The sequence below is a fragment of the Stegodyphus dumicola genome, chromosome 8, assembly GCF_044657685.1.
Source record: "Stegodyphus dumicola isolate Sdum_Otavi_A_Nest chromosome 8, ASM4465768v1".
Classification (NCBI taxonomy): domain Eukaryota; kingdom Metazoa; phylum Arthropoda; class Arachnida; order Araneae; family Eresidae; genus Stegodyphus; species Stegodyphus dumicola.
The window spans coordinates 151113624-151127269 of NC_140775.1; the positions used below are offsets into that span (position 1 = coordinate 151113624).

The following is a 13646-nucleotide window of genomic DNA, read 5'->3' on the forward strand; positions in this document are numbered from 1 at the left end:
CCCAAATACAGTGAATAGTCTTATTCCTTATAAGAACTGGCGCATTTGTTTCCACTGCCTCATCACACTGCATTGACACACTGCATGCCTCATCACACTGCATTTGTGATGACCTCATCACACTACATATTGCAGACATTTAACAAAGAACTTATTGACCACAAAAGTATTATGTTTTTAATTAGAACAATTATTTAATTTTTTATTGCCCATTTTCTTTGCACTTCCCCACATTAATGTCTTACCTCCTAATCATTTCTGAAAGTTTCAATGAATTTGAATAATAAAATTTTTAATTTTATCCGATTTCTTCAGTTTGCTGTTTAATTTTTTAAGCATATTTTCACTTTCTTTGTTTGTATTTCTTCCGGTTAAGGAAAAAAAAATCCTTATAGAGGTCTTTTGCAAAAGCGAAATGGTATAAAGAGAAATTTCGCAAAGCGGGAAATGCTTGCGTTTCATAAAAGCTTCCGCCATTGCCGGATCTAATGCTAAGACAAATGCTGTTATAAAACTTGTAGGTTGTAAATTGTGTTTCAAGGCATCTTCGTAAAAAATTGCAATTGCCGGATTTCAAGCGAAGAGAAGTAATGTCACGTAAGCAACATAAAGAAAGAGTTTGTTAAATTACATGGTGCAAATGGGAAACTTGTTGCCCAGGGCTTATATAAGCCTAACTTTTACCACCCTAACTCTTACCAGAGTAGAAAACAATAGGTTGTAAATATAAAAAATAAAACATGCACGCAGATTGAAGAGAGACCAATGGTTCAGTAATGAATCTATAAATTTTCTTACATCTTTCAGCACTCAAAGAAAGAATCTTAAATTTATACCATTATGCTAGGATTCGGTGTTTGTGACTTCACTCGTCAAAAGGCACGGAAAAGAGATAAATTTTTTTTATTTATTATTTGTTCGGAGTTTTCTCATCACAATTGTTCTCCGCTTGAATACCGTCAATTTAAAAAAAAAAAAAAAAATGACGCAGTTGGTATTCAAGGGTATAAAATGGCGGAATTTATCTCGAATTAGTTGCAAAGAAATCAAAAGTAAAGAAAGGAAAGGGGAAGGAATTGTCTCCGAAAAAAAAACTCTTAGAGTAAAATTTTGTACTAAAAGTTTTTAAAAATTTGCTTATTACGTAAGTAGCTTTCGTTCATTCTTATTTTTTCATTGTATCAATACTTAAAACTCTAATTTTGAATTTTTCTATCTGTTACTTAAATATTTTGACTTAATTTTTAAGTAATAAACGTATATAGTGATGAAAGACTTATTTTTAAATATGGTGAGAAAATTTAAGTGAATAGCATTAGTTTGCCAAACGTCAGGTTAAGTAGCATTAATTTAAAATTTAGAGAGGATTTATTCTTTCAAACATGTATTGAATTTACGTTTTCGATGATTTAAGTTTTTATTTCTTTGCAATATAAGGGAAAAAATTCCGAAAACAACTTATGAAGTTTGTGAATTTGTGACTGACATGCTGAATTCAAACCAATGAATCTCCTTCCCCGTATTTATTTGAATTAAATCTTCATTGGTAAAACGGCTTACTAAAACTTTCCGAAATTATGTAATATGAAATCGAAGTTATTTCCTGTCTACCTAATTTTAAACGGTTGCAATTCCGAACTTTTTATGGTCTATGACTGTTATAATCTTTATAAAATTTAGATAACTGAATTAATATGTTATTATCAATGTAGATAATCTCGAGACAGGGCTAGATAAGCTATTTTCGTGCCCGGCTAACGGTGTCAAGAAAGCTAATTATTAAAATAATTATTAATTAAAGTCTGAAAGCATTCAGATTTTATATTATACCCAGAGGGGCATTCTTAACGTTTTGTGTGTTACATTTATTTATTGAATATCATATTCTTCGCCCTTAAGTCATTAAATTCAATTCAGCAGCAGTATCACAAAAGATTTAAAAAGAGCGTATCTGTAGAATTTCCAATACACAGTCTCACGCGTTAGACACAATTCCCCCCCCCCCGGTACAGTGTTGCCATTGCTTGCTTTGAAATCGTTGAGTTTGCCGTTAAAGTTTTACAAAATATGGAATAAATAATAAACCAAATTCAAAATTCGGGCTACCATATGCGCATATTCGAGTGAAGGACTACGTTAGTTCAAAATTGGATGGCTCTAGGTACCGTTGTTTTTTCACAATGTTAGAAACATATATACATTGAGGCAGATTCTTTATTATTTAATTTCTTTAAATATAATGCAGGGCTCTAATATTTGGTGGCAACAATTTGAAAAGTGAAAGGCCGTTTTATAGTGGACGACGCAAAATCCCAAAACAAAATTAATAGCTTTTCTGGCTTATGCGCATATGGTAGCCCGAATTTTGAATTTGTTTTATTATTTATTCCATATTTTGTAAAACTTTAACGGCAAACTCAACGATTTCAAAGCGAGCAATGGCAACACTGTACGGGGAGGGGGAATTGTGTCCAACGCGTGAGACTGTGTATTGAAAATTCTACAGATACGCTCTTTTTAAATCTTTTGTGATACTGCTGCTGAATTGAATTTAATGACTTAAGGGCGAAGAATATGATATTCAAGCTAATAATCGAGCTAATAATTATTTATTTAATTATTCAAATAATTATTTATTAAAATTAATTTTAAAATAATTAGCTTTATCTCATTATTAAAATAATTACTTTAATAATTAATATTAATTATTAAAATTATATTTATTAAAATAAATATTTTAAGAATCAATATTAATTATTAAAATTATAAATAATTATTAAAATAACTATTTTTATTATATTTTAATAACATATATTTTCAGTTTAATTAATACAATATTACTCGCATACAACGTGAGAGAAATACTTCTAGATTCAGAGCTTAATCATACAAAATATTAAAAGGCTGGGGAATGCAAGAGAGAACTTTTGGAACACCAGGTCATCATCCTTTTGATATTGCAAAACGCATGATCCATTTCTGCTGAGCCAAATTTTAATTTTGCTTTCTTTTAACTAGCTAATGATAACATTTATTGATTTGTAGGCAAACTATATGGTTTAAGATAATCAGCTTACAATTACTGCGCCACACTGTAGCAAACACAATGTATCTAATTCAAATAAATCTGTTTTAAAAGTTTTTCCTAAAGTTATAATCCTATCTGTTTTTATTTCCCACCAGTCTGTATACGTAGGTAAGGGGGTAATGTTTTTGGCCATAAATTCGATAGTGATTTTTCAGGAAATGAGCACGAATTAGTGTCCCCCACAACATGTTTTTATTATTTTTACCGTGATATCCGTGTGCCTGCATGCATATACGTGTGTGACGATTTTGTCATCCACGATAACTCTTATATGAAAATTTCCCAAATTTCTATTTCTATTCAAGAAAGTTTACTAAATTTATATAAAGGGTTGACTAGATTTTTGGGCAGAGACTGATTTTAGATTGAGAAATTTAGAAGGGGTATTTTACATGAAGTCCGTAACAGGCTTTAATGGACAACCTATCGTGATACTCTACTTGAAGGCCATGACAGTTTTTTATGACAAACTATATTTAAATACCATTCAAAACTTTTCTATTTTAGCATTTTAAGACTTTTCTATCAAAGGAAAGAATATATTAGATTTTGGCTAAAATTTATAAGCCGAAAATGATGCTTCGGCCAGCGGACAGCCAGCCAGAAGGCAGGCTTTTTAGTGCATAAAACTGCAAGTTTACTTTTGGTCTCACTCGGTGAAAAGACGTTGAAGGCGTAGAAACTGACTTAATTTATTGTGGATGCTATGAAGAGTCAATATATGGCATAATTTAATAACTTGAATGATAATTCCAGAATGTATTAAGCATGATTTAATTCGCAATAACAAAAGAAGACGTTACCTTTGCTGATGCGAAGCTTAGTTTCTTCAGATTGGCAGCAAATACACTATTCTGCTAAGTTTCAAATGTAAACAAATACGGCTATTATGGTCAAAAAATTAGGCTTAGCCGTAATTAAACAATTTTTAAATTATTGATAATTCTATAACTATTGCGTGGAATTTAACTCAAGGCATAAAATCCTTAACCAGAAGATAAGAACAACACAATTCAATTATTTTTAAAGCAAAAATGCACAGTTTACTAACATATAAGAATAATAATCTGAGCTCAATCAGCCGAGTAACAGAGTGGGTATATAATCTTAGGAGATAACATAATATTTCTTTAGTAAATAAATTATTATTAACTTACTTTGCAGCAATTGCGCAAGTAGTAGAATAACTCGATTTCGCACTAAGTGAAATTAAGATCATAAAACATAAAGTATATATATATATATACTTTTGGTGCGGCCGATTGCCACCCAAAATGGAGATGCACAGCTACATGGTATAGCAGTCCTATAGACAAAATTTCATTACTCAAAAAGGAGTAGCCTCAGAACACTGAGGCTACTCCTTTTTGAGCTATGCGAGATATATACTTACATATGTACGTATGTACAGACGCCACGAAAATAATCTCTTTTGAATTCATGTTAAATTAGTTTCATAATTCGCTTTGAGAAAAAGAGTCCTTAGAATCCTGTTCTTACGTACAGATGTTACGCAAAAACATCGCTAAATTACATTCGATAGCGGTTAAAGTAGATATTTCCGTTGACATATGGTACCCGAAAACTTATGTCACTGATTTGTGAATTCGAAGCACTCTGTGATCAGAGGATATACTACTATCGATGCAATGTTTTCAAATCAAAATATGAGAACAGATGCTTTACATAATCATATATAATTATCGTTGAGCATTATGTTCGAGAATAGAAAAATAAAATATGAGTAGCGTTTATAATTAAACTGAATCTTAAAATTTATAAAGAATTTAGATTTTATTTACAAACAATTAACCGGAAATGATAAAGCTCTTTGCTGTTTCGCAGAATTGACGAAGGGTCATGCACTAACCACATCAGAGTTTTACTGTGTAATCGTGAAGAATTTCGGGTATCGTACTCTAAGGAAATATCCATTCTCGAATCCATTTCGACTAACGTTTTACGTGACGTTTTTAGGTATGTATCTCGCATAACTCAAATACCATTAGAAAGTTGAGACGGTGAAATTTTGTATATGGGATTCTTGTAACATCTAGTGGGTTGTTCGGAAAGTTAATTTCGATTTTTCCCACAAAAGGGCTTAATTGTATTTTTTCACTGTCGATCGATTTCACACTTAAGCCGCAAAACCATTATATATTTTGACAGCTTGTAGGAACATTAGGTTATTTTTTGAAAGCAGGGAAAATGAAAAATGAGCAACGCCCTCGCCGGGAATTGAACCACAGACCTCTGGAATACGCGTCCAGCGTGCAGACCACTACATTACGAAGGCATGCTAAGAAGGCGGGAGAAATACCTTATAGACTCCACCTTTTAAAGGGCGACTGGGGCTTTTAGGAGACCCAATCGCCAAATCCTGAGTGTAGAGAATCATCATCCACCACCCTTTTAGTTCGGACGCCACTGTAGAGATATCAGGTTATTTTTTGAAAGCAGAGAAGATGAAAATGAGCAACTCCCTCCCCGTTAATCGAACCCCGGACCTCTGGAAGACGCGTACAGCGTGCAGACCTAAAAACATCACGTAAAAAAATTAGTCGAAATGGATTCCAGAATGGATATTTCCTTAGAGAACGATACCCGAAATTCTTCGCGATTAGAAAGTAAAAATCTGATGTGGTTAGTACATGACCCTTCGTCAATTTTGCGAAACAGCAAAGAGCTTTATCACTTCCGGTTGATTGTAAATAAAATCTAATTTCTTTTTAAATTTTAAGATTCAGTTTAAGTATAAACGGTACTCATTTTTTGTTTTTCTATTCTCGAAGACATGCTAAGAAGGCGGGAGAAATATCTTATAAGCTGATATAACTTGTTTGTAAAAAAGTTCGATTTATTCTACGCGGTAAAGGGAGGGATTAATTGTAGGGATTATTAGGTCTACAAAGCAACGAAGTGTGGAAAATCAGCTTTGCTCTCGGTATTTGAGTCACTTAGTTTCCACAGATGGATGTGCTAACCACAGCAACTGGAAGATAAGTGGATGTTGTTGAAAGGATAAATGGGTATAGTTGGATGTACTAACCACTTATCCCACGACAATCGGTCCAGTGGAAGGCACCACTTACAGAGCGAACAGAAAGGGGCACGAGACTTAGTGGACAAATTATTGAGGTGGGGATAAATGACCGTCCACCACACTTTAATTCGGTCATCAGTATAAAGATTTCAGAGCAAGGAACATGAAAAATTATCTTTTTGTTTGGCGCCCTTTGAAGTGAAAAGCAGCATTTACGGCGTATTTTACTTTTTTACTATCAAAAAGGTAAAAATGTTGTTCAAGCAAGGGAAAAAAAAAATATATATATATTATGTGTACGGAGAAGATGTATTAACAGAATGCTATTGCCAAAACTGGTTTGCAATATTTCGATCCGGCAATTTGATCTTGAAGATGAGAACATGAGGAACCCATATGTCGAACTTTGAGATTAAAACCTAACCATTTCAAATGAGCATGAAGGGTCGAATTCGATAAGTTTAATCTCTCAGCGATCTCACGATGTTTTATTCGCTGGTTTTCATAAATTAATGCCTTTATTGTGTCTTCATCAGCTTCAACAGGCCTTCCAAAACGTGGTGCATCTTGAAGATAATAATATATATAACCTTCAGAATGGACCATTATATTTTATTTATATAGACATATAACAAATAACTGTCCACTTTGGTATCTGCCAAATGTAAGAGAGCAACATTTATTTTTAAAATAAAATCTAAAGTAAATGGAAATCATAAAATTTTTCGGTATATTTACTATGTTTTCTATATAAAATTTATGTCATGCAAAAATAATTAGAAGTATATTTTTTCCTATAAACAAATTCACATTTCTGTTAACGGTGATGTTTTCTCTATTTTCTTGTGTTAAAAAATAACATAAATTTGCAGTAACATTCTGTATGCTAGGCATCAAAACTAATTTCGTCATCTGAAGACGATGCTATTTCTTATTGCACGCACTAGCGAGAAATTTTTTCATCATTTTGGAGCAATTTTTCACACATGCCATGTCACAGTTGATCAAATCGTAATTGCCAAAAAATCATTTTTCTCTCAAATTTGTTTTCTCGGAAACTTCATGACATGTTTCAGAAGTTTCATCATCGATTCTTTCAACAAATAACATTCCATCAATAGATTCCACAATTTCTGATGACCTTACAAAGCTACCATGACCAAAATAATTTTAACGATATTTCTCCGTAAATACATTATACACTGCTTTGAGAAAATACTAAACTCTTAAAAAATTCATTATTTAAATTTCGAACGAAGAAATGATTTTTTCATCAACAATTTTTCGTAACTACATTTCAAACTTAAAGGACGTAAGGGATCGAGGGTATAATGTCTGAAATGAGTATTCTACTCTTATGGGCTTCAAACCTTTGATTTCGCCATGGGCAGTTCGGTTGTCTGTTACAATGCCTGTTTTCCTGCGATTTTTGCTGTTTATCTATCCGAAAAACTTAAGTCATTTCTCAAAAATATTTGCCGTCATGTACATTTTGAGTTGCTTCTTTAAGTTATATGTAATTTTTTCATCATTTTTAGCAAGCATTTGATATTTCTGTATTTGCTAATTACTGAAAGAGGAAGTTTGTCCAAACCCGAACGTACTGAGTAATGTAATGTAGTATGCGAGTGTGCTGCAACGCTGCTGGCCAATAATAATGGGCTTCATAATTAACGCAGCACACCCAACACAGATTAAAACAAAAATATAGTTAAAAACATCAAATCAAAATTCCCAATATTGTTCTATTGCTGTTTATAAAGTTCATCAAATCCTTTGCAAATCTAAACTCTTTCCTGCACAATAGAATTCCTTTATGTTGCCATGTTTTTTCTTAAGCAGGTCGGGCCCACCAGCGGCCGAGCGGTAAAGTCGCTGAACACTGGTAGTTCGGTCCGAGGTTCGAATCCCGCGAACGGGCTGGCTGCATGGGCGTTTTCGTGGTTTTCCCCATGTGTAACGCGTATAGAGCCAGTTTTCCTTGAAAGTCCTCCACGAAGGCATCCCTCCTCTTAGGCAGATAGCCCTCGAGGCTTTGCCATAATTATACACACACACACACCTTAAGCAGGTCGCAATAATACACAGTCTTCGACGAAATGTCGTGCATTGCCTTCAGCATTAAGAAAATTACAAAGATTATTATTTTGCAAATTAAATCTTTTCAGGCACGCCGGGAAGCGCCTGCGTCCAGTAATTATTTGATTGTAATCAAAATCATATATCAATCTCATATTTTTAGAAACTTCAAAGTTCAACAAATTATCTTTCCTTTTTCACGAAATATGCCATTTCTCTTTCCAGCATTCATAACAGAAATCCTTGATTTTACAAATAACAATTCTTTTTTATGCCTGAATATTGAACGCATCCCTGGCATTATTCATAGTAGTCTCTTTGGAAGACATACTGATTATTCATCGGAGAATTAGACTTTAAATGAATTCATTCCTTCACTTCTTTTCAAATAAATTCCATTACCCAGAAAACTTAATACGAAAACTTTCTAAAGCAATGCCAAGTGTAAAATGGACCCATGTATACATAAAAGCACATACATGTAGTCATAAACCCCAGTGAAATTAAATTTACCTCGCTCGTATTTACGTTATTCATATGTAACAGAACCTATAACATAAACATTGTATATAATGGAAGGTGAGGAATAGCATTTTTGAATTTAAGGGAGGGATTAATTGTAGGGATTATTAAGTCTTCAAAGTAACGAAGTGGGGAAAATCAGCTTTGCTCTCGGTATTTGAGTCACTTAGTTTCCACAGATGGATGTGCTAACCACAGCAACTGGAAGATAAGTGGATGTTGTTGAAAGGATAAATGGGTATAGTTGGATGTGCTAACCACTTATCCCACAACAATCGGTCCAATGGAAGACACCACTTACAGGGCGAACAGAAAGGGGCACAAGACTTAGTGGGCAAATTATCGAGGTGGGGATAAATGACCATCCACCACACTTTAATTCGGTCATCAATATAAAGATTTCAGAGCAAGGAACATGAAAAATTATCTTTTTTTCACCGGGATTCCAACTAAAGAACTTCTAGCTGCTACTGGACGTCATAAACACTTGCACCATGAACAGCACGCACAAGAGAAAGACAATAATTTCTTACACAGTTTTATTTCTGGTGAGAAATAAAAGTTTCCTTTTGTTGATCTATATCATTTTTTGTAATTCAGTAAGAAATTTTGATGCTGCATTGTAGTCTGAAGTAGTAGCTTCTGTTACATTAACATTTTCACTCTTCATCTGGATACAAATATTTCAAGCTATTTTGTGATGGTGGCCAGTGCTAGATCACTTTGTTTTGATTTTGCTTTTTTCAATCAAAATCAAAAAACAAATTAACAGTTCTAATCACGTCATTATTGTTGAGATTCATTTCATTTGTAACTTCAAATTTCCAGCTAAATAGTTAGATTAGATTATTTGTATACGTCAAAGTACTCAAGGGCTATTTGAATGAAGGGAAGGGTGTTTTTGGAGAACTTTCTAAGGGAAACTGGCTTGTATGTACGAGGGTTGGAACTTTAATAGTGGCAACACAGCTGAAAAAAAGCTACGCAACAAAACCAAAGAATATCGCGTATACCACACCTAAACTACATACCTACCTTACCTCTCAGCAAAAAGACTCGTCCTACCAACGTCACGCGCATGCGGAGTGACGGGAAGAACGAATCCTTGTATTAGCTCGCGGTCTAAAGTAAATGTTGTCAGGATGTTTTCAAAACAAGAACAACGATGTTGGATAAAAATTGAATGTGCCAGAGGTCGTACAGCACGACAGTGTCATCAAGGTCTTCAAGAGGCTTGCGGGGAATCTGCATTGCCTTACAGAACCATAGCAAGATGGATGAAAGCATTCAATGAAGGACGCCAAAACGTGGCAGACATGCTGCGGCCAGGTCGTCCGAGTGTCAGCGATGCAGACGTGCAAGCTGTTGCCGCACTAATGGACAGTGATCGCCGCCAAACGATTCGTTAGCTGGTCGGACAAACAGGATTAGCACATACGACTGTGCTGCACATTCTTAAAGGAACGCCTGTCCATGAGAAAAATTGCTTCACGATGGGTTCCACATCAATTGACGGAAATGCAGAAATGGCTACGATACGATGCTGCCCAACCCACCTGCAGCGTTATGAGCGTGAAGGAGATGCGTTTTTATGCCGTATCATTACGCTGGATGAGACTTGGGCCCAATCGTACTAGCCAGAACTGAAACGCCAATCAAACGAATGGCGTCATCGCAAGTCACCACGACGTTCGAAATTTCGTCAGAACCCCAGCAATGTGAAAGTTATGGTGATTCTCATATACGACTGTGATGGTGTCATCCTAACGCATACCGTTCCCCCACAGCAAACCGTCACTGCGCAGTATTGCTGCTCATTTTTGGAGCACAATCTCCGACCAGCTTTGAGAAAAAAGCGGCGATACTTTCTGCAGAACGCTCCTCTCATTTTGCATGACAATGCTCGGCCGCATGCAGCGCAAGCTGTGACTGATTTGTTCAAGCGATGGGGCTGGGAAGTGCTTTACCATCCACCATACTCCCCAGATCTAAGCCCTTGTGACTAGGACTTAATTCCTAAGATGAAGGAATCACTTCGTGGCACTCGCTTCCAAACTGTTCCTGAGATTCTTGCGGCAGTAGACCGGTCCATTCAAACTATCAACAAAACAGGCGCTGCTACAGGTATTCTGCGATTTCCACATCGTTGGAAACGGGTTGTACACAATGCTGCGACTATATTGAAGGATTGTAAAACATGGTGACATGAATCACTTTTGTATTCCTTGTAAATAAATAGTTGCCACTATTAAAGTTCCAACCCTCATATGTATACGTTTACACTTGGGGAAAAATATGGAAACCAACCATCGTCTCGGATCGTGCCCAGGTAGAACTTACAGCATTCAGCGGCTTTAACCACTCGGTCGCTAGTGGATCCGTTAAATAATTAACATACTTTTCATGTCAATCAAAACTGCAGTTCGATATCGTGTGCATAAAGCATTTAAATACATAGATAGCCTTTTACCTTCTTTTTATATTTTTTTTTATTTAGTACGTGCTCCGCCCTTAGGCACTACACGGAAAGGGAGAGATGCCCCGTGGAGGTCTTTTTAAGGGAAACTGGCTCGTATCCACGTTACATATGGGGAAAACCTCGAAAACGCCCATGCAGCCAGCCCGTTCGCCGGGACTCGAACCCCGGAACTACCAGTGGTCAGCGGCTTTTACCGCTCGGCCGCTGGTGGGCAGCCTTTTACCTTCAGCTTGTTATTTTTCGATATCGCCAAACTCTCAGTATTTAAAACGTGACTCATTATATTCCCGCTGCCTACTAAACTTGCCCACTAGTGGCCGAGTGGTTAAAACCGCTAAACACTGTTAATTCGACCAGAATTCTAATTCCGGCGAGCGAGTCGGCTTCGTGGACGTGCCCGTGTTTTTTTTTTTTTTATGTGTAGCGTGAGTTCGAACCAGTTTCCCTTCGAAAATCCTCTGCAAATGCCTCCCAAATATTATACGTATATATAATGCAGATAGCCCTAATGTGCTTTATCGTAATCAATCAAACAATTCAAATTAGTCTTTGGAAAACTTAGCCTTATTGCGTTATGTTCAAACCTAATTTACGGAGTCTTCGTGTTCTCTTTGGTATCATAAACTGTCGACTCTGAAGACAAATTATTCTTTATATTGAAGACGGCTTGCTATGTCTTTAAAAATAAATACTGCGGAAGAAAGGTTTAAATAACCTTTTGTATTTAACTAAATTAAAACAGATGCAGGCATTTCGTGCTCACAAGTCACCAGAACTTGTGGCCAAGTAAATTAACAGAAAAAAAGAATGCAACAAATTACTAGTAAATTAAGAATTCTAATGACTGGCTTCTTAGCTTAAACTAACTCTAAATCGACTGCACACAGCAAAGTCGAGCCGAGAAATATCAATATAAACTGAAAGGTGTCGAAGACCGAACTAGAGAGCTAATTTAAAATTCACAGCACACAAATAGTTAAACCAGATAGCAACAATCAAAACCACGTTTATCAGCAGATAGTTGTGTTTCTTATGATTTAAGGGATTATTATCACAGCAGGAGAACAGATCTATGGGTCTTCCTCACCTTTTGCCCTGTCAGAAACCTCTCGAGAGGACCTTCGGCTTGAGAGTATTTTAAGGGCTTCCATGCCACAAAAATTCCATACATTTACAAACACCCCTGCCTTCTCCACGCCCAAGGCTATAAGTCGGCACGTCTACCGCCATGCCAGCAGGGCGACAAAGTTACATAATTTAAGGACGACAAAGTGAATAGTTCAAGTTAAAATCGCTGTTCTGAATCTCTTCCCTTATGCAAAATTTATCCAAGGCTTATTGCCAACTTCGGTACTTTAGTAGTCGTTAACAAATTTTTTTTTTTTTTTTTTTTTTTTTTGTGTGTGTGTGTGTGTGAGAGAGAGAGAGAGAGAAAGAAGTTCTGTATTCAGATCCTAACTAGAATCCATATTTTGGGCGATCTATCGCTGGAACACTATTATGTTTTATATACAGCACTCAGTATTAAACAACTTTCTAAATAAGATTCCGCATAAAAGTTACAATGCATTAGATTTATTTTGTTTATCCTAATGATTATTTATGATTTACTGATTGATTACTAGTCTTCTTTCCACGCAGAAGCTCTCCAAAATGCTTTTCTTGTTTGGATTTTCTTTGATTCTCTCAATATTTGCTGCAATAAAATGCCAACAGTGTCCAGATCGGTATAAGAGATACAGTGTAAACCATTCTTTCTGCAAACCACAAAATCGTACTTGTTCCATTGTCATCGAAGGAGTAAGAGATAAGGATAAGGCTCTCATATTGGATTTGCACAATAAATACAGAAGCAAAGTAGCTCAAGGATTAGAAAAAAGAGGTGGGGGTCTACCAAAAGCAAGCAATATGATGCAGCTGGTGAGTAAATCGTTTCCTACATTTCGTACAGTTGTTATCTGAAAGAGACTAAACATTTCTCTAAAATGAACTTTTAATAAACGTGTAATTTTTTCCTTAATTCCAAAAAATGGCATGTTATTTCTAATTTTGTATTGCTTTTTATTTTTACCAATGGTAATTTTTATTTGGGTTTGTCTTCGACTTTTTTTCGCGAAACCTACATTTATTAATAAGTCCTTCATAAAAGTAAATAGAATTTCATCAAAAGCTATACAAAAATAAAAATGACAAAGATTTAGCTATGTTTTCTCTAGCCATTTTCTATCTTTTATTGTTTTTTAGTGAGTTTTTGTCAAAAATGCAATTAACTAGGTAAATTTATATAAATATTCAAGTTTAAAGCAAGAAATTCGGATTTGCACGAACCTCATTGTGGTTTTAGACATTTAAAACAAATAAATAGTTCTTGAGTAGCAGTCTAGAAACACAACAGAAAACTTCAGAAAAGTATTAAGATAAATTATTAAGTTTTC

The 13646-nt window shown here is 35.2% G+C and overlaps 1 protein-coding gene across 1 annotated transcript in view; it reads left to right on the forward strand.

The window, feature by feature from the left end:
* The first annotated feature begins 1005 nt into the window (after positions 1–1005).
* The window catches only part of LOC118184656 (CRISP/Allergen/PR-1-like), a 45752-nt gene continuing 33111 nt past the window's right edge, over positions 1006–13646 (forward strand). Inside the window, exons 1-2 of the mRNA XM_035354356.2 lie at positions 1006–1144; positions 12853–13131. Coding sequence (XP_035210247.1) covers positions 12865–13131 — 267 coding nt within the window. The 5' untranslated portion in view covers positions 1006–1144; positions 12853–12864. The remainder of the gene's footprint in view (positions 1145–12852; positions 13132–13646) is intronic.